Source organism: Diuraphis noxia, unplaced genomic scaffold (genome assembly GCF_037042655.1).
Source record: "Diuraphis noxia isolate RWA-SAM2 unplaced genomic scaffold, SU_Dnox_SAM2 contig0003, whole genome shotgun sequence".
NCBI lineage: Eukaryota > Metazoa > Arthropoda > Insecta > Hemiptera > Aphididae > Diuraphis > Diuraphis noxia.
The window spans coordinates 44,010,675-44,033,098 of record NW_028301713.1 but is presented as its reverse complement, the minus strand read 5'-3'; the positions used below and the strand labels follow the sequence as shown (position 1 = coordinate 44,033,098).

The 22,424-nt window shown below is 31.4% G+C and overlaps 1 protein-coding gene across 3 annotated transcripts in view; it reads left to right on the top strand.

Annotated features, from left to right (window-relative positions):
- The window catches only part of Fur2 (furin-like protease 2), a 140,248-nt gene extending 122,646 nt beyond the window's left edge, over window positions 1–17,602 (top strand). The window contains exons 12-21 of one of the 3 annotated variants that reach the window (XR_016190777.1): window positions 1,188–1,815; window positions 4,780–4,952; window positions 9,404–9,591; window positions 9,699–9,855; window positions 10,526–10,797; window positions 10,926–11,223; window positions 11,691–11,890; window positions 14,061–14,527; window positions 15,470–16,868; window positions 16,922–17,602. Coding sequence is in view for 2 of the 3 variants with exons in the window: in XM_089222393.1 (XP_089078519.1) it covers window positions 1,188–1,815; window positions 4,780–4,952; window positions 9,404–9,591; window positions 9,699–9,855; window positions 10,526–10,797; window positions 10,926–11,223; window positions 11,691–11,890; window positions 14,061–14,527; window positions 15,470–15,580 (2,494 nt within the window). In the remaining variant the exon portion in view is untranslated. Of the gene's footprint in view, window positions 1–1,187; window positions 1,816–4,779; window positions 4,953–9,403; window positions 9,592–9,698; window positions 9,856–10,525; window positions 10,798–10,925; window positions 11,224–11,690; window positions 11,891–14,060; window positions 14,528–15,469 lie in introns of all 3 variants that reach the window. The other 2 variants (XM_089222394.1, XM_089222393.1) reach the window with 2 other exon arrangements.
- The last annotated feature ends 4,822 nt before the right edge of the window (window positions 17,603–22,424 follow it).

Sequence of the window (22,424 nt, the reverse complement as noted above, 5' to 3'; positions counted from 1 at the left end):
GTAAGTAACACAAAAGGCTTAGAACCATTGGCCTATGTATATTAATCATGTTTACTCAAATATACCTATACTCACTTCTAGTCATCCACAGTCATCATCAAGAGCCAAATATGACGGAGCTCTTTAACAGAGTTCCTATTTAAACTTGAGTATAGGCTCTTTAAAAAAAAAAAAAAAAATGAAAACTAAATCCTATAGAGTCCTTTCGGATTAAACTGACTATTGGTTGTTCTAGATTTTATACCGAATATATAAAGATATCCTATGCATTCTGAATTGAATAAAAACAATTATATTCGTTTAAAAAAAATTATCGCCTTCGGTGTTTTTTTTAAATAGGTACAATCATGTGTATGAAAACATCGTTAGGACAACAATAAAATCGTATTAGATATTTAGATGTAGATATTATTTTACGCATTAATAAAATGTATTAGTGGTTATGGTAGACGACATTTTATAGTTGGTATATTATATAATCATTATATACCATCGTTTCTCAACCTTTTTAGTGTCGCGACCCCTAAAACAGATGTAAAATATGGTCAATCACTTCGCGACACCCCCCTCCATCTATATAAGGTAAAAATATCCTATCATTATCAATATCGATTTTAAATCAGCGTTTTATTATTTTTGACTTACGCGACCCAGGCGCGGATTCAGTATACGGGGTGGGTCCCCCCCCCCAGTAAGCTGTGTTTTGTTTAGAAAAAATGCCCAGTAAAAAGAATCAAAACTAATTTTAACACGTTGAGTGCCGTAGTCGACAATATTGTCAATTTATGTATAGGCATCTTTATGGCAATGTGGCCTTATAATATTTACTCGGTTATCAGAGCAATTCTTCTGAATCAATTTATCAATTGATTACAAAGTTGTATTTAACATAACTGTTCCGTGTAAGTTATTTTTGAACACATATATTATGCGCGCTCGCTCACATATAGTATATTATTAGATATTTTATATTGTATGTGAAATATTCGCTCCCCTCCCCCCCCCCATAATCTCGGGCTGGATCCGCCCCTGACACGGCCCCTGATGGTTGAAAAACGCTGTATTATACTATACATTATAATTCATAATATCTGGATTTTTAATGCAATAAATTATTATATCCCCCGATCATCGTGATGATATTATGTTATTTATTTACGCGTGCCTATAATATTATATGTTGACAGGCAAATCGACCCTACACCGGGCAGCACGATGACAGTCACCATGGAGGTGGGCGGTTGCGTAGGCACTCTGAACGAGGTACGATTCGCGGAACACGTGCAGTGCAAGATATCTTTGCGGTTCTTCCCGCGCGGCAACCTACGCATCGACCTCACCTCGCCGCTGGGCACCACGTCCACACTGCTATTCGAACGGCCCCGAGACGTGGTCAGCTCCAACTTCGACGACTGGCCGTTCCTGTCCGTGCACTACTGGGGCGAGAAGGTGGACGGCACGTGGACGATGACTGTGCACAACGGCGGCAACCGTCACGTCAACCAGCCCGGCATACTCAAGAAGTGGCAGCTGATATTCTACGGCACGGCCACCAACCCGATACGACTGCGGTCGGCGCACTCGCAACCGTCACCGCCGTTCGCCATATCGCAGCAACAGCAACAACTGCAACTGCTGCAGCCGTCCAAGGCCTCCACCGCCGGTTTCCCGTTCTCCCAACTCGGCGGCGGAAACGGCAACGGACAAGTGTCCGGCACCCCGTCCATATACCACTCGAGCATCGCCGAAATATTGTCGCAGGCCGGTTTCCGGAACCTGCCCGACGTGTTCGCCGCCGCCGGAAGTGACATCGAGGTGAGATATTATTTTACTATGTCCGTTTTTCTTATACGAATCCAAGACCTTACTAACGTCTTCGTGGAATCCTATTACATTATGGATAATCGTATTACAACTGTGATTTAAAGAAATTATGGTTATAATCTAACCTAACCTAATAGAACCAGTATTTACATATACGGGAGAGGATTTCTGATACTAAAAGGTCCATTTCCCAAGCACCCCAACTTTTATATGTCCAAATAAAGCTTGCATTCATGGAGTTGACACCGCCATCATGGCAACTAATGTATTTATACTGTATTTAAATTTTCAAATTATTGCAGGTTGTCGTTAAATTCAAACTTCCTTATAGTATCAAACTCTTTTCATATTTTAGCAACTCATTTTCAAATTTTGTAACCTCGGAATAACTCTGCAAGAATCGATCGTTGAAGGGGATGTTTGGCCCGGAATTTGAAAAGATTGTTAACTATTGTAATTTATTTATGAATGTATTATGGAACCTGCAGGAAAATGAACTTTTCCAAATCACGAAACCGTTCTACATGAATTTGTGTGACAGGTTATTGTTTCCCTGATAATTTGGATGCAAGTTACCTACGCATACAAATGTCTCATATGTGTTTATTTTATTTAATGACGTGCCAAACTACCAATGTTCTGCCATACCTATATGTATTATAAATTATATACGTGTTATGGTCATTCGATTAAACGGTGCAACATTATATTTTTTGTTTTAAAACCATATTTTTAGCCATTTCGCTTCGTCCAAAATACATCTGAAAAGATGGCAGCTGTTTGCGCACATTTTAGAAATGTTATACCTTCAAATTTAATATTGTTTTCGCATATAAATTTAACTATAATGATAGCTCATTTTAAAATTTTACCTGAAATTAATAGAGCGCTAATGCACACAGATATCAAAAAATGCAACAATGCAACTTATGCATAAAAAAATATATTTCAAACCATCACTTGTTTTTAAATATATATACAGTAAGTTACACCAAAGTTTTCTTTAGACATCCGAAGGATAATATTTTCCAAAGCTACCATTATTATAAAATATTCTGTAAAATATAAGCACCCACAGTAAATTCTAATTTAAAAAAAATGTTCTTATGACTTGTGAAACTATTTATTCCTTCGTGGAACTTGTAAATAATATGGTTGACATATGCATTCTACTCCGACGCCCAATTCGCAGGAAATAATAAGCGATAGCTATAGATAATAGTGTCGTCGGACTGGGAGTGATCCAGATAAGTTTCCCCATTACACAACAACTTATAACACGCACTCACTCATGCTCATGTATGACCTTTTTAAAAATAAGTGACAACAATTTATCTAATATACAAAATTTGCTCAATTGGTTAACAGAACGTTAAAAACACAAAATTATTGGTCTTAAATTCAAAAAAAAACATTTAATAAATATCGTACGTAAGCTTAAATTTGTTTTTTTTTTGTTCTCTTGTGAAATTTATTAAAAAAGATACTCTTTAATATAAAACGCTCGTGAGTCGTGACATAAATAACAGACCTATATCGACTTTACGTCTTTACAGACGGACGGCACCGTTCTCGTGACGAATTTATTCGACAGCCACTCGGCCCGATCAATAATTTTTAAGACTATAAAGTTCTGCCGGAAGAAGAAATAATGTATTTACCGCATTGGAACAGTATTTAGTTTTCATAAATAGGTATAGTTTTCTGTTCTATATCGTGAAATGTTAAGACAACGGATTAATAAGTATTATACCTATACCTTATCATTCTGGTTAAGGGCGTAGTTATTATAAAGACTGAATGAGAAAGTAGATACCACAGAATCTTTATAATATATGTATTCCCAGCTACCACTCACTGCTGTAATTGAAAATTTAATATTTTATGTGTAAAAAACTAAAAAAAGTACCCACCCCCGCCGCCCGACAAAAAAAAAGAAAAAGACTAATTCCTAATTCTGCCACTGATTCTGGTTGAATATTTTTGTTAGTGGATTACCAATGTTTGTTCCAATTAATTAATTGAGCCATTATAATATGTTTACGAGTAGATATACAATATTGGTATAATATACGTTGTACCGTTGTACCTTCATAATGTTATTGTGATTATTATTTACCAGCGCTCGATGGCTAGTATCGAGTATGTTATTATATTATTCATTATAAAATTTAAATTGAATTAAAATGCGTTATGTAACTATGTAAACTACGTAAAGAATAATATTATAATATTTGTTAATATTTAATTATTATAATACGTTCAACTCGTTTCCCTCACTTTGACATCATTTTCGAAAAACAATTTGAAAAGTCAGGCGATCGGCGAACAAATAATGCTATTTCTTATTGGTTATACGTTAAACCTGCAGATAAAGATTCTTCTATATTAGCCACGCGGAACATTGGTTCAGGTTATTTCCTACCTCACCCCTGGGCCCACGTGAACATATAAACTTCCCTATTATATAAAACGTTGAAATAATTCTAAACCGCTCAAAAAATCTCATCTATCTATTCCTAACAGTTTCAGTCCACGTCCTCGCCCACATTCCCATTATGCAAACACGACGTGACGTAATATACTTCTATACTTCTCTTTAAGCTCGATGATCAATATTTTTTATGTTAACTACTATAGGCAGCAACTAAAAGTAGAATCGAAGAACCCTCCCACGGTAGATTAAATTACGTTTGATTCCTCATAGTTATTTTTCCTTTTTTTCTTTTTTTTGTAATTTATCTCATTGTGCGTAAGAAACTACAGAAACATTTACAAACATAATGAAAACCTAATTGTATTTTTTTTTTTTTTTTATTCATACATTTTCGGTAAAATTTCACCGAAATTGTATTATTATAAGCTATAATTATATTTATATATGTTTTACACTATAAGCAGTATATAACGACTAATGCGGTACATGTTTTATATGTCAATGTTATATGAATGCAGACATCAGTGACGTCACTCACCAGCACGCGCTCAAACTCACAAACCACCCCCGCCGAAAGGCCGATTGATGGACAGACGATTTTGCACGATTGTGACCCCGAATGTGACGCTTTTGGCTGTTATGGCAAAGGTCCCACGCAGTGCGTCGGCTGTCGAAACTTTAAGCTCGACAAGTAAGAGATTAATATATTTATATTTTATGTTTCTGAATAGTTGTATTATTGTAATGTATAAAATAATAATATGATTGTTTTATATCATGTAAACCAGCACATGATGGGCGTTTTCTGTTTTGTAATAAATTAATAATTTTACCATCATATTTTGTCAGAATTAGCGTATCACTATTATATACCGACACGATAATATGACGTAACGTATGACAACGATATTATTACATGACGTTTAGTATTTGTGTGCTAATTCTGTATGGCAATAACGGTTATTTAACGACGTCAAATTATAATAAATAGGTACGTAGCAGCAGGTGCCTGCAATGATTATTACCGATTATCACTCGAGGAACCGTCGAAAATCAATAAGTATAATCATTGATCTCGCTTGCCGATGCGATGGTATTTTATCTCATGCGTAAGGATAAAATATTAAAATAATCTCAACGGTGTACACGTGTATACATTTCATGAATTCGGCCGTGGTAACCGATTTGTCGGGTAACACCGATGCTGTCATATAATCGAGTTATATACGTATATTATATTATGTATAGACGCCTGCGTTCTTGGATAATACACGGAGAGAAATTTAGTTCCTCAACACTTAGAAATAATTATTTATGATCATTGAGCTATAGTCATTTGGTTTCGACAAACGAATAAACAATATTGAATAAAAGCGAATTCAAATGGCGATAGAAATGTGCCTTATAAATTATTCTCATAATGAATCCATTGAAATCGCGTTGTTGTATCACACATTCACACTGTAAGTTGACCTCAGCATGCGCGTAGAACTAATTTTATTTGTTTAATACTCAGTCATTTATCGTGAATATAACATATTAAACTGATCATAAATCAAAGTATTAACCCAACCGTCTTTGTAAGTTATGTACCTATAGTTTTTATTAAAACGTATAAAGTTTCCTTTTAATATATATTATGTATATATTATATCTCTATGATGTAGTTATACCTACGTTTCCAGTTCAATATCAAGGAAAAAATGTTCATAATGTTTAGTCATCTTTTAAGGTTTATATTTTATGCAATTTCTTACAAACAAAAAGTAAACACATTTTTATACCGTATAAATACAAAATGCAAAAAAACCTTCTGAAATAGAAGTAAACTCGTAAACGCTAACATAATAAAACAGATGCGTTGGTTTTCTACTTATGTTTGTTGTACATATTATATACAGTTATACAGTGTTATGGAAATGTACTTTTGCCATGCAACCCCTGTGAAATAATAATAAACAAAATTCGATCATTGGCATTAAACAAAGTTAGATATGCGCTCCTAACGTCTATAATAAAATATGTATATTCAATGGTACAACGCACGCATACGCGATTTAAACTAAAATATTTTGAATGAAAAATAGAAGTATACACCTTCTATTTCTTAGTTGCAGGCCGTAGTGTAGTAAATGTTTTAAGCATTTGCAAAAAACAAACGCCACTATAGAATTAGAAAACTTTGAAAATGTTATGGTGTAACCTAATATTATATATATATTATATAAATATAAATATATAATGTGTAAATAAATGGATGAAAATGAAAAGTTGTGAGAGTATTTTAAAATAAAAAATATGTTATCTGAACAATTTTATAACTAAAATATAAATAAACTTTTAGAGAACTGTCAATCCCAAATTTAAAAAAAAAAAACAAAAAAACTTTTGATATAAAAAAAATCGAAAAAGTAAAATAAAAAAAATAATAAATAAATAACTAAGTAGAAAGTTTTAAATTTCATGCATTACCTTCACATTAAATGTTCTACATGGTCACCTCCCAAAGCTATGCAAAGTTGTATTAATGAACGTAACCGTGTTGGAACACTTACTGTGTTTCACGCACTCCGTATATTTGTGTTTTGCGACTTTCGTAATGCGATTTCTCAGTTGTTCAACCGTTGTTATCTCTACGGCAGAACTTTTCATTCGCAACTCGTCGTCTCTTAATTTATCCTGTTAGTTGCGTGCCTGCAATATATACGTAATGCACACATTGTTGAAATTTAAACATAGTGTAACCAAAATAAGTCCATGAAAAGGTTTATTCGTGGTCCTCAAACAAGTTTATGTTTCGATAACATATTGAAATATCCGTATATATTATTGTCTATTGCAGTATGTACAATAATAATAATATATTTATGCCATATTCCGTTTTAAACCAATTATTTTTGGTTACCACGCACCATTTTTATTTATATGTTATTTTTCTAAAAAAATATTTTACTCTCTATGTTGTGCATCTTTTCTTTGCGTCGTTATTAGACATCTTATATAGCACGTGAAATTCAATACATTTGTGGGCGTTTACATAGGGTTGAATGTAATATTCTTGGAATGTTTACTTTAAAGCAACAGCACGGACGTCATAACCATTATAAATGAAATATAATTTTTGCATCGCATTCTGTTATTATATTTTTCAAGAAGACGGTGTCTCTCTCGTCTGAAAATTTCTTTTGTCGTCAAATTCACTTTTAATACTCTTTGCTGAACATACATCGTATACTGTCTATTGGTCTCCACGATAAAATAACATTAATATAATGATTCCTATATGTATAGAATTCAAAGTATTTATTTGCCAATTATCTTTTTTTAAACTTACAGAGTAAAAAAAAATATGATATTGGTATTGTTATGCATTATATATTTATATCAAACTAATGGTATCCTGAGGTCAAAACGTTGTTTTCTTTTTTCTTTTTCTTTGTCAAATGACTTTAATATCTGAAAATTTTGATATCATGACTGGGGAATTGACCACATTTAAATTGCAAAATTGACAAACTACCCCTTAAACAACGCGAACTTGTTATTCATCAAATCGAAATATATATTTTTTAATCATATATTATATACTTTTTTTTTCGTTGTAACGCGCATTACATTGGCATTGCTTCTTAGCTACCCGTAGCACGGTACGTAAACATTTAATAATGTAATTTTTATTCATTTTTTATTTTAATATTATTCATTGAATTTCTGAGTATAATGAATGTCAATAAAAAATAATGTAATACAAAACAATATAAATAAATAGTTATCATACAACCCTTAAACTAATAATAAAATTGGTGTATTCTGCGAAATTATTATTACAAGTGTAATGTAATAAAGTTTACTCGCAACTTCTAGTGTAATTGAACTTAAAAACCTCGATTGGTTTTTAATTTATATTTTAAAATGTTCAGATTTTCTATAACAGATAAAAATTGATTTTTCCATAAAGTAAATTTACTAGTTAATTTACTTTAATATATTCAACTCTAGTTTGAAACATTCCCGTTGAATTGATTATAATTTATAACACATTTTAATATTACATTTTGCATAGTTCATAATTTTGTTTTGAATTTAATCAGTTATATTTAAGTTGATAAATGCATATTAGTAACACAACTCAAAACTTAATTTTCCTTCACTCATCATTTATTTATTATAAACATGTAATTGTATCAACAGTTAAATAAAATATCAATTAGAAATATACTTTCAATGCTTAAAATTTAAGTCTTCCAACCGTAAAATGCTGTCCAGATTATATTCAAACTTTATTTCTAATATGAGCATCGTGATGAACTCAAAAACTGAATAAAATTACGTATGAGCCATTTTACGACTTAAAAATTCTAAATTAATCAAAACGTATTGATAATGAAGTAATTTATTGATAGGTTCTTTACAACTACTTATTCGTAAATTAATTTCCAAAATTAAAACTTATTCGAAATAAATTCTAACACATTCCATTTTTCACGCTCTCCTTTTGATATATTACGTTTGCCTAAAATTTAAAACTAACATAAACACTTAAATTTATAAAACAAATCGAGTATTGATTATTTACCACATGACGTATGTTTTTCCCGAACACGGACAGCCTCATTGCTTTTATAGATTTTGAGTAGAGCGTGGGCGCTATTTACAATGGATGATGTATTTCTTTTTCTCGCCGTCCTTTCACATAGAAAAACATTTTTGGAACAATAAAAATAATTCAAAACTTTCTTTTGATTGGATATTGAATATAATATATTGAACTCTTTAGTTAAGAGACTAATGTTTAGATTTTCCTGGTAATTTAAAATAACGCATTCCAATATATGCTGGAATTTATTGCCCGCCTGACACCTATTTTTAAGAAAATCTCAACAATTTTTTGGTTCCAAACTATTAAGAAACGTTTTATATATTTGATCATTTATCATATTTCTTTCAAATACATCAATACACCCGTCCCAGACACTCATTCATATGCGTATCATCCCTATACCAAACTTAATCAAGAACGGAAACGGTGTTTTCCTCGTTTAAAAGATTGTCTATTAAAAAATATTTATTATTTTAATTTTCACCGGTACCTCTATCCAACGTAATCAATGTTTACGATTACATTTTTTCATTTATTTTCAGCACTTGTGTCAGTCGTTGTCCACCCCGCAGTTTCCCGAACAAGGGCGGTGTGTGCTGGCCATGTCACGAGTCGTGCGAGACCTGTGCTGGAGCCGGACAAGACAGCTGTTTGACATGCGCTCCCGCTCACCTGAGGGTTACCGATTTGGCCGTTTGCTTACAACAATGCCCGGACGGATACTTTGAAAGTAATTATTTTCTATATATCTCAGCATCGTTTAACTGAACAATAATATAAAATATTCGACCTATGTTTCCTATTTATTAACCCGTCTCGTTCTTTGTACACTTATAGATACGGAAGAAGGCACTTGTGTCGCTTGCGGTCCAAACTGTGGAAGTTGTGAAGGTCGTCCCGACCATTGTACTAGTTGTGAACATCACTTGGTACTCCACGATAATCAGTGTTACGCAAGCTGCCCAGTCAACACATACGAGACAAACGATTACCGGTAAGGAAACAACACTGTAACTACTCCTCAACTCAGTTTTGTAAAGTATTTGTGTATTCAAATGTTAAAATATTTTCATTATTAAGTAGTTAAATCGTATTATAAATACCATTATTATTGATATCGTCAAAATTATAAAGATAGTTCTATAGAATTATAAATTATTTATGTATATAGAAACGGATGACAAATAAACATACTTCGAACAAATTATGTCACCAAAGTATAACAATATTACTTCTTGAAGCAAATATTATAAATTTATTTAATATATTATTATGTAAATGTATAAATACATTCTTATTTTTTTTTTTAAGGATATTAGGTATAGATTCTGAAATATTTGTGTCAAACAAAACACAATTGTATCATTAACTAATTTAAATACTTAAAAATAAACTATTTTTAATTATTTTTAACAACACTGCTTCCCAATTTCATTATATTTATTTTCAGATCGATGGTCGATCCCTTAAATTGTCATACTATTAATTATAAATAATTTTTTCCTGTCATTTATCCTTTATTTTCTATAAATGACACCACTATGATTTTATTCAATGAGTGAGTGATTGAATTTAATTTTCATATATCTATGTGCTGTCATATTATACATGTAATAAATTACAAAACTGCTTTCATGATTAAGTGTGTTTGAAAATTATTCCAGATGTGGCTCATGCGATGCTAAATGCGAGTCGTGTACCGGACCAAATGCTGACCAGTGTATAACTTGCAAGTCAGGTTATTTCGAACTCAAAGGCACATGTCATTCGAAATGCCCAGATTTCTATTATCCGCACCATAAACGTCACGAATGTCTGGACTGTCCTGTGGGCTGCGTCACTTGCAATTTAACCGAATGCCACTCATGCGACCAGGGTTACACGTTGAACAAGAAGGGCCGATGCTTAAAAAATGGCAGTCAACAATGTCAATCAGGTGAGAAAACAGCAATGCATGTTTCGTTTGCCACAATGGGTTTCACAAGCGCCATTCCGCTTAGCAAATGATCAACCCACGATCGTAATTCGTTAAAAGACAGCAATTTATATTTTCAATCACTGAAGCAGGCCAGTTCTGGACTGGAACACAGTGCCAGTCGTGTCACGGGTCATGTGAAACTTGCAGTGACTTCTCCAACGAAAACTGTTTGTCTTGTCGTTCGCCGACCATGTTCCAGTCTCCGGGATCGTGCGTGGAACAATGTTCACCCGGGTTCTACCCGGACTTGCGATTTGGCAACTACGCTACTTGCCAACCGTGTCCGCATCCTTGCATCGAATGTGTGTCGCGCACCAACTGCACAATGTGTCACTCGCCTTTGTTACTGCAAACCGGGCAATGTCGTACGACGTGTGCCCCAGGGTATGTATATTGTATATTATAACATTTATAATAGGTATATATAATTCTTACAAGGTGATCCAGAACTGTGGTGCTGATATTGAAAGTCAGTATTGTTTTTGATTTAAAAAAAATACAGTTTGAATTTTTAAGACTCTTACTTAAGTTACGTTTTTATCATATTAATTTGTAGATAATTATTTTAATATTTCCTTAATAATATCCAATATTTTTAGTACGAATAAATCAAATATTAAATAAATAGCTTTTATGGTTGTAATTGTTGACCAAGAATAATATAATAGTGTAGCATTGAAGTGAGTGTGGCCAGTTAAATGGGCCACCCTGCTTTGATTTATGTTAGCAATTTTTAATTTTACACGAATTTAAACAATTCCGCTTTTGTGACGGACAGAACATGATCATTTTTTACCATTAATTGTTTAATATCTTAAATAACGAGTGGGCTTACAATAATGTGTTTGTAGGTATTATAGTGACGTGGGCTCTTGTGCCAAATGTTATCTGAGTTGTATGACATGCAGTGGACCCCGCCGGGACCAGTGTGTTAGTTGTCCACGTGGATGGCAGTTGGCCGCCGGCGAATGTCATCCCGAATGTCCACAAGGTTTTTTCATGTCTGATTTCGGTTGCCAGAAATGCCACCACTATTGCAAGACTTGCAAGGGTAAGTTCAACGTTTGAAATCATCTCCGCCGGCCACTCGTCTCGTATATTATAATTAATAATTATTATTTATAATTATTGTATTCTACAGTGAACTATCTGCAGCTCGAACCTATTTCAGTATTAATTGAATAAATTGAGAGATAAAAATGTGATCTTGAAATTTACTTTACATTATTTTTCGTGTTATGGTCCCTTCTTCGAAATATCAAATACAATTATAATAGGCTTTGCGATAAATCAATCATTATTTTTCTATAACACTCCTATAATAATTATATTTGCCCTAATTTACTAGAAAAATGTAACTGATTTCAAAAAAAAAAAAATTAATTAATGAAAAAAATGTGAAATGCTAAGCCACGAAGTGCCTTTATTGCTGACACCACCCTCCTCTCACCTGCAATTGTAAATGAAAATAATCAAACCTCAATTCAAAAAAAAACTAGATATTTTTAGTTTCTAAATAAAGTGATGAGTGTTTTGATTCTATAATGTGTGTGTGTTTTTTTTTTGTATTCGTATTACATAATAATTAATCAAAATCGTGGTTTTAATAATGATGGTGGTGTATATACTATATAATGGCAAATTTTATGTATTTGGTATATTCAAGTGGTTAAACTTTAAAATTCCCTGCAGTAGCTTTCAAAGCGTCAGGAAATACAAACAACTTTTTAAAAAAGCAAAAATTTTACACAAAACCAGTTTTGATGAATAAATTTTGTTTTTTTAGTGTAATACTTGATTTTTTATACTTAATGTTTAAATTATCACTTTCTATTCATCTTACAATTTTCAAAATAATTTGACTCTTAATACTTACATTTTACATACAAATCGTTTTCTATTTTTATTAATTTTTATTTAATTGTTGTCGATATACAATTTTTCACTCGGTCAAAAATCTTGAATATTTAGTACAAGGTTTCTCGAAAGAATTTATAAGTGTAATCCAACAAAAAAATTTGAGCGTAAGTTCACAATAGTTTCTTATTAGCGTTTGAGGTTATGACCAAATTCGTATAACACAAAAATTTTCATTTTACATGAAGTAGAAATTCATAAAAAATGTCTTTTAATAGCTAAGATTTGAAAATTTTATAAAAGATTGATCATAAGTTTATTTTTCATATCTTAAATAAAAATTATTCTGAAAGTCAAATTAACTTTTTATGAGCCTTTGAAGTTTAAATTATTTCGACATGGAAAATGTCCGTAAACTAATGATTTATAATGAAATGATTTTCTTATTTACTTTTAATTCAAAAAGTAATAACCGTAAATAGTTTAAATTTCCACAAAATATTTATATTTGCTTTTTAATACATTGTATAATTTCAAAAATATTTCTTCTTTGCACTTTTTATAGAGCGTTTCAATTTTTAATTATTAAGTTTCTTTTCTACTAATACATGTAAAAAAAGATTGAAAGTTTAATACGAGATTCCTCGTAAGTTTTTTAATAATGATTATTAAAGATATTAAAGATATTAAAGATATTATTAAAAATATTAAAGATACAAGTCACGATAAATTTCAAATTTTGATCAGACTAATCTAAATCACGAAAATTTTCAAATTATTTTACAGTTAGAAAAACATTAAAATTTCAATTGTTATACCTAAGGCACAAATCACAGCATTGAATAATAATATAGTACTTGGGTATTATTTTTATTTTTACGTTATACATATTTATAATATCATTATTTATTATTAGCTATCATTGAAATTATAACAATGACAATAAAAACCGTGAAAATGTTATTTAAAAAAATATTTTTTGTAAATTGATTGCCTATTTCGTGTAAGTTGTTGATTCCAACACTAAATAAGTATAGATAAACGTTTATAATATTAGGTTATAACTATAGGTACAACAGGTATATTGCTAAATTATAAATTATAGTAAATCAATGTAATAGTAATACAATTTAACAATTTGGTTATTATATTTAGATAGTGTATTATCACACATTTTTTAATTTCGTTGGTACTGCACACTTAACATTTCATACAGTACAAAATGCGTAGGTACATGTTTTAATCCCCGACACACGGATAACTTCAACATTTTTACAATTTTAATTTTGTATTTTTAAGTTATCGATGATAACATAAGTGTTCACAATACTGAATATATTTTATTTTGGTTTTGTCTTTTACAGGTGAAGGCCCGTTGCAGTGTACGTCGTGTCCACCGCACTTTATGCTCGAGGACGGCCTGTGCTCAGAGTGCTCGGGATCACAGTACTACGACCCACCCACGCAACTGTGCAAGCCGTGCCATCCGTCGTGCCGCGCTTGCAACGGACCTGGCCCGTTTAGCTGTTCGGCCTGCATGTTCCCGCTGCACCTTGACCGGAAGAACACTCAGTGCGTGTCGTGTTGTGGACCGCGTCCGCATGACGACTGCTGTAGCTGCAACTCGGAAACCGGCGAGTGTCACAACTTGACGCCGGCCGAAAAACGTCGGACATCGGTGGACAACGAACTGGACAACTTGGCCGTGGCACAGTCTGTCCGTCGCGATTCTGTCGTTCAACCGTTCAGCATTAAGGCCGACGCCTCTTTATTCGGTTACTTGGCCTTGGCCATGTTTGTTTCCGGCTTGATAGTGTTGTCCGTAGTAATGGTGAGTATCATATTAAATAATAATGTTTCCGGCTGCAGTGGTGTCCACCTAAACGTTCGTAATTCGGTACAGGTGCACGACTAAAATTAATATCTGACTTTTATTCCCCGCCCGTACCCCCTTTTAACGTGAATCATAATGCTCTATGATCGTTTTTAAATCTAAACCAAGATCTCAAAAATTTCAGTCGGTGCACACCTCTACATGAGGTGTTTTGTGAGTGGTACAATTTTTGAATTGCAAAAACACATTCTGCAGAATGTTCATAGTATAATTTTCTTTTTCTTTTCTTTGAGAGTGGGGTAACTTTGGTCTTGGTATTATCGATAACCAAGCATGTACCTGTGGATCGGTGTGCATAATGGCGGCACAAGTTCGCCCTAGGGAAAAGAAGTTTGCGTAGCTTACCAACCAGAGAGAAAGACCCAGATTGGTTTGTAGGTACCCTTTCGCTGTTTTAAAACGCTGCAATAAACAAAAATTAAATTAGGTAAACAGTTTATTAACTCAAGGGTCGCGAGAAACCGATTCATCAACCTCGTACCCTCCTCAACAGCTCTTTACGAAAAAATTATTTTCTATTTTATTTATCTTCTCGTCGTGGTCATACCCCCCCCCCCCTTAGAAATACCTTTTTTTTTCAAACGATTACTTTATTCGTTTGAGTTAAGCTACCAATGCCGTCGCCAGGATATGCAACGAATTTTTTATCCAGTCACTGACCACTGTCAGAGACTATATTTATATTTTATTATTATTACATATAAAGGCGACCAGGGCATACGCAGAATGATTGCTGTCTGGCTTGGGTTTAGGAATAACAAATTTAATATTTTTTGATTTTTAAAAATCAATCATCGTGTCGTTGACGTTTGATGAACGCTTCGGATAGTGTGTTCATAATCATTGATAACGTTAATATTATTTCTGTCTATAATGTAGGTGAAACGAAAGCAAAGAAAACACTCGGGTTACGTGAAGTTATTGCGGCCACATGGTGACATGCACTTGGAAGACAACGACAGCAGCACTGCACTGTTCGCCGAAACGTGACCGGCTCAGTCGACACTACCATCGATTCGACAACAACACGCCAATCCACTCGGCGTCTGTCCGGCTGCAACATCAGTGTAATCCGGATGAAGAATGTATATTTTAGAACACACGAAACAAAAAAACACGAGAAACAAGCAACAAACAAAAAAAATTATGATGATGATGAAGATAATATTATTATTATTATTGTTATCGTTATTATTATTATTATTATTAGCGTAATGCGTCTCCTCGCTATTGGTGTTGATCACTGTCTATCATAGCCAAACCTCATATATACATATTATAATAGCCAAGTGTTCTCCAACGGCTACTATCTATCGTCCTTCTTCTACTCTACCACTTACCACTATTCTTAATTTGATCTTTACTGAATTTCAATATTGACGATATCGTATTAAAACATTATTGTATTATTGTTATTTGGTCGCTTGTTAAAAGCACAAACAATTCATTACAATAGTGTTGATAATTTTAGTTTTGGCAAGAGTTCCTTTTCTAATGTAATTGTCTCAAATCATATTTCTTTTACATTCCATTTTTTTTTACTTTATTTACCTTAAATTCGATGCTCTCTTTTCAAAGCAGAACAAATTACAAATTCAAACGTGAATATATTATTTTATTACACATATTTTTTACATAAAATACATGCCAACTCGAGTCAAGTGCATCAAAACTTTTTGTTGTAGTATTGCCTCGCAAGTTTTAGATTACCTACCTCTAAGTTAATTTTTAAAGTTATAAGTTATGATCAATTGGCAGAATATAAATAAATTTAAGTTAAACTAATTGAATAATTCATATTATAATATGTAAACTATAATAGACATTTGTTTGCCGCACACGGTATTATTTTATGTTTGTTTTAATTACCCTATCGTTATATCTCATAATAACTATTTACCTAAAATGTGTCAAAGATAAAATCACCATGTGTTTTATTTAAGTATCATTGTTTTTATTTGTTAGTTTAATATTGTTATTATAAATTGTATTACATCAAATCACAACGGATTAATTATTATTATTATTATTTCATGAAATTAATAATGAAAAAATATAGAAATATTGCAAGTTGCCATGGTGATAAATATATTATATAATTTTCTGTTGCTACTTCTGTCGATATGTGATCAAAAAAGAATAAAGAAAATTAAGAGCTAACTAAAAATGTAATGCTTAACCGTTAATATTTGTGTAAATAAGTACCCTATTAAATTATGTAGAATATTCCAAGTTTATTATTATTATTACTATTATTTTTATCCCCCATAGAAGTTATGTACTACTTAATGCAAAAATAATTTATGTGTTGTGTTGGTTCTTTACAATTAGGTATATTATAAAATAGAACAATATTATTATTACCATTTATTTATAATCTATACTCTACATACCTAGGTAACATATATTTAGCTTATATACCGTTTATGTACCTGCATATCGACGAACATTGTTATTGTGTACTCGTCTGTTTTCTACTTATTTTAAACATAAAATATTATGTCAAATTGTTATCATGATAAAAATGTCAGTAAAATACTCTTAATTATGAATCTTATATATTATGTATAATGTATATTTATTCCATATTATGGAAACTAAAAGCGTACACATCATTTGCGAACACTGTTCATAATGTCTGTGATTCAGATTGTAATATGTAAATATAATTTTTTTTTTTTTTTTGTTATGTTCCAATAAATTATACCATTATTGTAAGATTATATAAATATAAATTCAATTATCAAAAAAGTATTTGTTTACAAACAATGTAGGATAATAAACTTAGTATATATTATATTTTATATATATTGTACAACTGTTATATCCTGGTGGAGGGTAGTAACAACTAAACAGTGAATAAACAAATTATCCTGACAAAGTATTAAACATTAATGATGAATGATTCAATGTAAAATTAGAAGATTTAAACTTTGTTTCAGTTTTCAAATTGTTTTCATACAATATTTACCATATAAAAAAATGTATACATTATATGTATTTTAACATCAATATGAGTCAAATTTTTTTTAAATGTTAAATCTCTTTAATGAAACAGACCTAGTGGCTAATACTTAGTATAGGATATTATATATTTATACAAACCAAGACCTTTAAGGCTCTACTTAAACTACTAATGTTTTGAAACAATTCCAACTTTTGTGCCTTAGAGCACAAGCTTAAAGTTTTGTTAATAAAATAATAGAACTTCTATGTAATGGTCTATATAAGATATTATTATAACCCATGGTTTTCTACAAAAAGTTATTACTCAAATTTTTAAAAATTATGATTATTATTGTTAAAATATAATGTGGAAATGTATTTCTATTTTTTAAGTCCTGTTGGTTGATATTGGTTTAAATAATTTGATTCATTCAAAAAACAATTTTAAGGGAAATTTACATTGAATACCTAACAAATAAATATGGGTTCAAAAGAATTAATTGCACTTAATAATACCATTAATAATAATAATACATTTAAAAAATTATAATACACTTTTAATATCATTTAATTATAGCAAAAGTTTTTAAAGATATTTTTACTTATCATCAAAAACATGTTCATTGTGACAATTATTTATTGTCTTTTTTAGTTTTCACCATATAAGTTGTAAGTTGGTCCAGTGAAACCTCTCAATAGTGAACCCTTCCTAATAGTGGACGCTTAATACATTCTCCGGCAAGAATGTATGCACTTAATAGGAGTTATAACCTGAATAATGGACAAAGACACTAAAGACTGATACCAAAATGAAGAATCACATCTCATTAATTGAGACAATCCATGTACATATTATTGCAAGTAGCAGAAAAAATGTATACAAAAAAAGATAACAGATATTTGTAATTGTACATAAACATTATACATTTGTATACCCACTTTTAAATACATACATATTGTGTATATAATAAATAATAAATTAATATGTAGCAATTCCAATGTATGTAAATGTACCTATAATCAATTTTCTATAGAGTCTCTCTATTATAGTGGATGTTTAGTAATTTCTCACATATGTCCATTTTGTAGAGGTTTCAATAGTGGACCACTCCCTATAGTGGACATTTTTTAATTTCCCATGGCTGTCAGTGGATAAACAAATTCATTGATCCATTCCGCATCAAATGTGTGATAGAAACACGAGGTCATAACCATCGGTGCTAATGGAGTATCCAATCTTGTATAGATCTCCTATTCAATTATTCATACGATAATACCCCAAACAAGACCAGATTGTGTCTCTACATGTATCTCACCAAATGTTTAACATTAATTTAATCACCTTGTCCCTATTTTACTTATGATACCTACATACAGTGGCGGACTGAAGGGGTCAAGTTTGACGCAGTTGCGTTAACTTTTTAAAGGGGGCGGTACCACCCTGTGCAAGTGGCGTCGAATTACATGCTAACTTTTTATAAGTAAATAATGTAGGTGTACAACATTTACTGTATACTAGACGTACTATCTATATTCTATGTACTAGACTTTTACAGCGTATTTAGTTTTTATTAGGGGGGGGGGGGGGTGGTATATATTTGAATATGAAATTACGTTGTCATTTAAAATTTAAGTTCAGTCCGCCCCTGCCTACATAGTATACATGGCAAAATGTAATGGACAGGTGGAAAATATAATTTATATATATTATAATAGTTTAATTTAAAATATACACAACTAAGAATGCTATTTTAAGAAAATGATTAGTTTTTTTTTTATTTATTTGAAGATAGTATAATAATTCCGTCGACAAAGGCCACTCAATAGAGCGAAGTATCGCCGCTCCCCGCCTGCAGTCATTTATATTTTATGCACGTGACGACCCGACCCGCCAATTTTCAGCACCTATTTTAATATTACAAATATGTTCATTTTGTTGGCTCCGAATTTATTGATTTCGGCATAAACTAAAATGTACAGGTACTTGTTATTTTGTTACACCACCAATAACTACTATTGACTAATGAGGTATCGGAATAAACATTACAAAATCTGTAGACTCCGAATGCATAAAAATATGTTGCACCTACCAATAATGTTAGGTATTAAACGCCATTATATGAATAGAGATTGTACGTTGGTTTTAAATCCTCGGTGTGTAATAATATAATATCCTATGATACTCCTTACTGTAATAAATTGCTGTTTGTGGATTTTGAAATAAATTATGCGACCTGGTATAGTGGCGGGGAAAACATTCCGGGATTAGCATCGGTCGCATATAGTGGAAAAAATCCATCATCTGTTTTATTTGCGTTTTATTGAAAATATGGAACTCCAAAATTATATTTCTGTTTTACGAACACTTGATAGTTAACATATTTAGTTTACTACAACCGGTTCAAATATTAAAACAATTATAATAGTGTAACGCAAAATTATTATATTATATAATTAAATAATTTATAGGTAAGTAAAGAAACCATATAGATGACATACGTACCATTTTACCTTGTTATTTTACTCTATTACTCTACAGTATGATCACGATTTAAGGTAACACTAAATATGTCAGGTGGATGAACTTGTATTGCAATTGGGCTTTCGTGAGTCGTGAGGTGATAGGGAGTACTTAAACACATATTTTCAAATAAATTTCAATTTTAACACTATTGGTATGCGCGTGCGCAAAACAACTTACATTTTTTTAAATGGAAACACAATTTTTTTCTACATACCTATTCAGATAGAATTTTTTTTTAAACATTTTTTGTAGGTATTGAAAGTTTTTTTCTTTTTACAATATTGACCAAGTTAGAGTAATTCAAAATTTGGATTTATGCATAATACATGTTTAAAGCAATTTTCATTTATAACCACTAGAAATAATACCATAAGTGCCAAATAAATGTTTAATTTACTTTATCTGTTTACAAATAATAATTTATTAATACTGTTGGTGACTACAATGAGTATCTTGAGTACGTGATGATGTTTATGTACTTTTGATACAAAAAATTAAAAAAAAAATTAATCTATCTGAATATTATGTAGAAAAAATAGTGTTTCCATTTTAAAAAAAATGTAAGTTATTTTGCGCATGCGCAAACCAAAAGTGTTAAAAATTCGAAATTTATCTGAAAATATATGTTTAAGTACTCCCTATCACCTCCCGAGAACCCAATTACAATAGAAGGTCATCCACCTGACGTGCTTCACGCGTTTAGGCGAATGATTTTTAAACATTGTAATGCGTTTGGCGACCATTTTTTTATTATTTATTTTGAATACCCTGTGATGCTGTATTTTATCAATCCATTTTCCCTCTGATTTTGACAGACTTGGGACTGTCCGTGAATTCCACGGGTATGATTAAAAATGGATTGTTTATTTATGTGTGTGCGCGCGTGTAATTAAAAATTGAAATTATTTAGATTTTTTAAAAATGAAGTTAAAATATAATTAAAATTGAAAAAATATATTTGTTTTTTGTTTTATCTTATAATCATTACAATTTTATCTTTTATATTGGTCGCACCGTCCGCACTGCACGTCAATCACTTGTTTAATAATATTGAGTCCTCATCAGTACTACGTTGAACCACGGCCTTCGCTCACTAATTATGTCCAATCTAAATATAAATGATAAACAAAATACGAAAAATGATAATCCCGATCACAAAATTCAGGAATAAAAAAAATATATTGTCTCACCCAAACACATTATAAGAAACTCGGTTAACTCGCCCAAACACATTACTTTTATTATAAGTACGGGTAAAAAGGCAATTCGCCCAAACGCAAACCGCCCCCACCTGACATTTTTAATGTTATCTTAAATCGTGATCACACTATATAGTTATTTTAAATAAATAGGTTTGGTGAGAACATTAAAATTTTTAGAAGTATTAGTATCTACACAGAAAGAAAAATCTAGGTAAAATTAAAAATAATAAAAATTAAATCAACAAAATCATTGTTGACACAGGGCCAACAGACGCGTTGGTTGATTTCAACATTTACATATTGTTAATTGCTGTATATGATATAAATGTATTATACGTACAAGTCTGAATTTTACGAGGTACAACCTTCATTTATTGGTCATTAGGGAACTCGAAAAAAATTTAAAAAACCACAAATTCACCACTCTCTAAAAAAGTGGAGGGTAAAAGTCTTTGTCTATTATGCAAAAAGATCTTTTCTGATTTATTTTAAATATATACCTATAGGGCCAGGTATTCCAAAAGTCTGCAATAACAGATAGTTTAAGAAAATATATTTAGAATCAGTAGCGGCCTAGAGTGTGACCTGTAAATGTAAATTCATCATAATCTCAAATCAAAATGCTATTTTGCTCATTATTATTAGGTACAACGGTTTTAGTTATATAGGTCGATCGGAGATATCGAAATCCACATTTTGACGCCTTCCGAGATGGTTCCTGGTCACTGGTCAAAGCTGGTGTTATGACATTCTTATACCACCCAACCATTTCTAATTTTGACCTAGCAACATAATAAAAATTTTGTTCACTATCTATAGGAAGGCGGCGAATTACCTTTATTATTTTATATAATTATTGCACTTAAGCTACTACTGGTTTTTTGCAATTTATTTTTTGAAACCTAGGTAAAATAATGTCTTTCAAGTTATGGTGCCCAGAAGAATTTTAGCAAATCATTAATTTTGTAGAATTATAACCATATGAAGTGTCGATTTTACGATACTAAAATACTTAAGGAAGTATAATTTATAGATGTTTTGAAACGATTTAGACATGATGCACCAGGAAATACACAGTATAGCATAACTTCGAGAGAAGGGTGGGTTGATTTGGGAATTTTTAAGTTATACCCTGCTTTGATGTTTACAATTTAATAAAAAC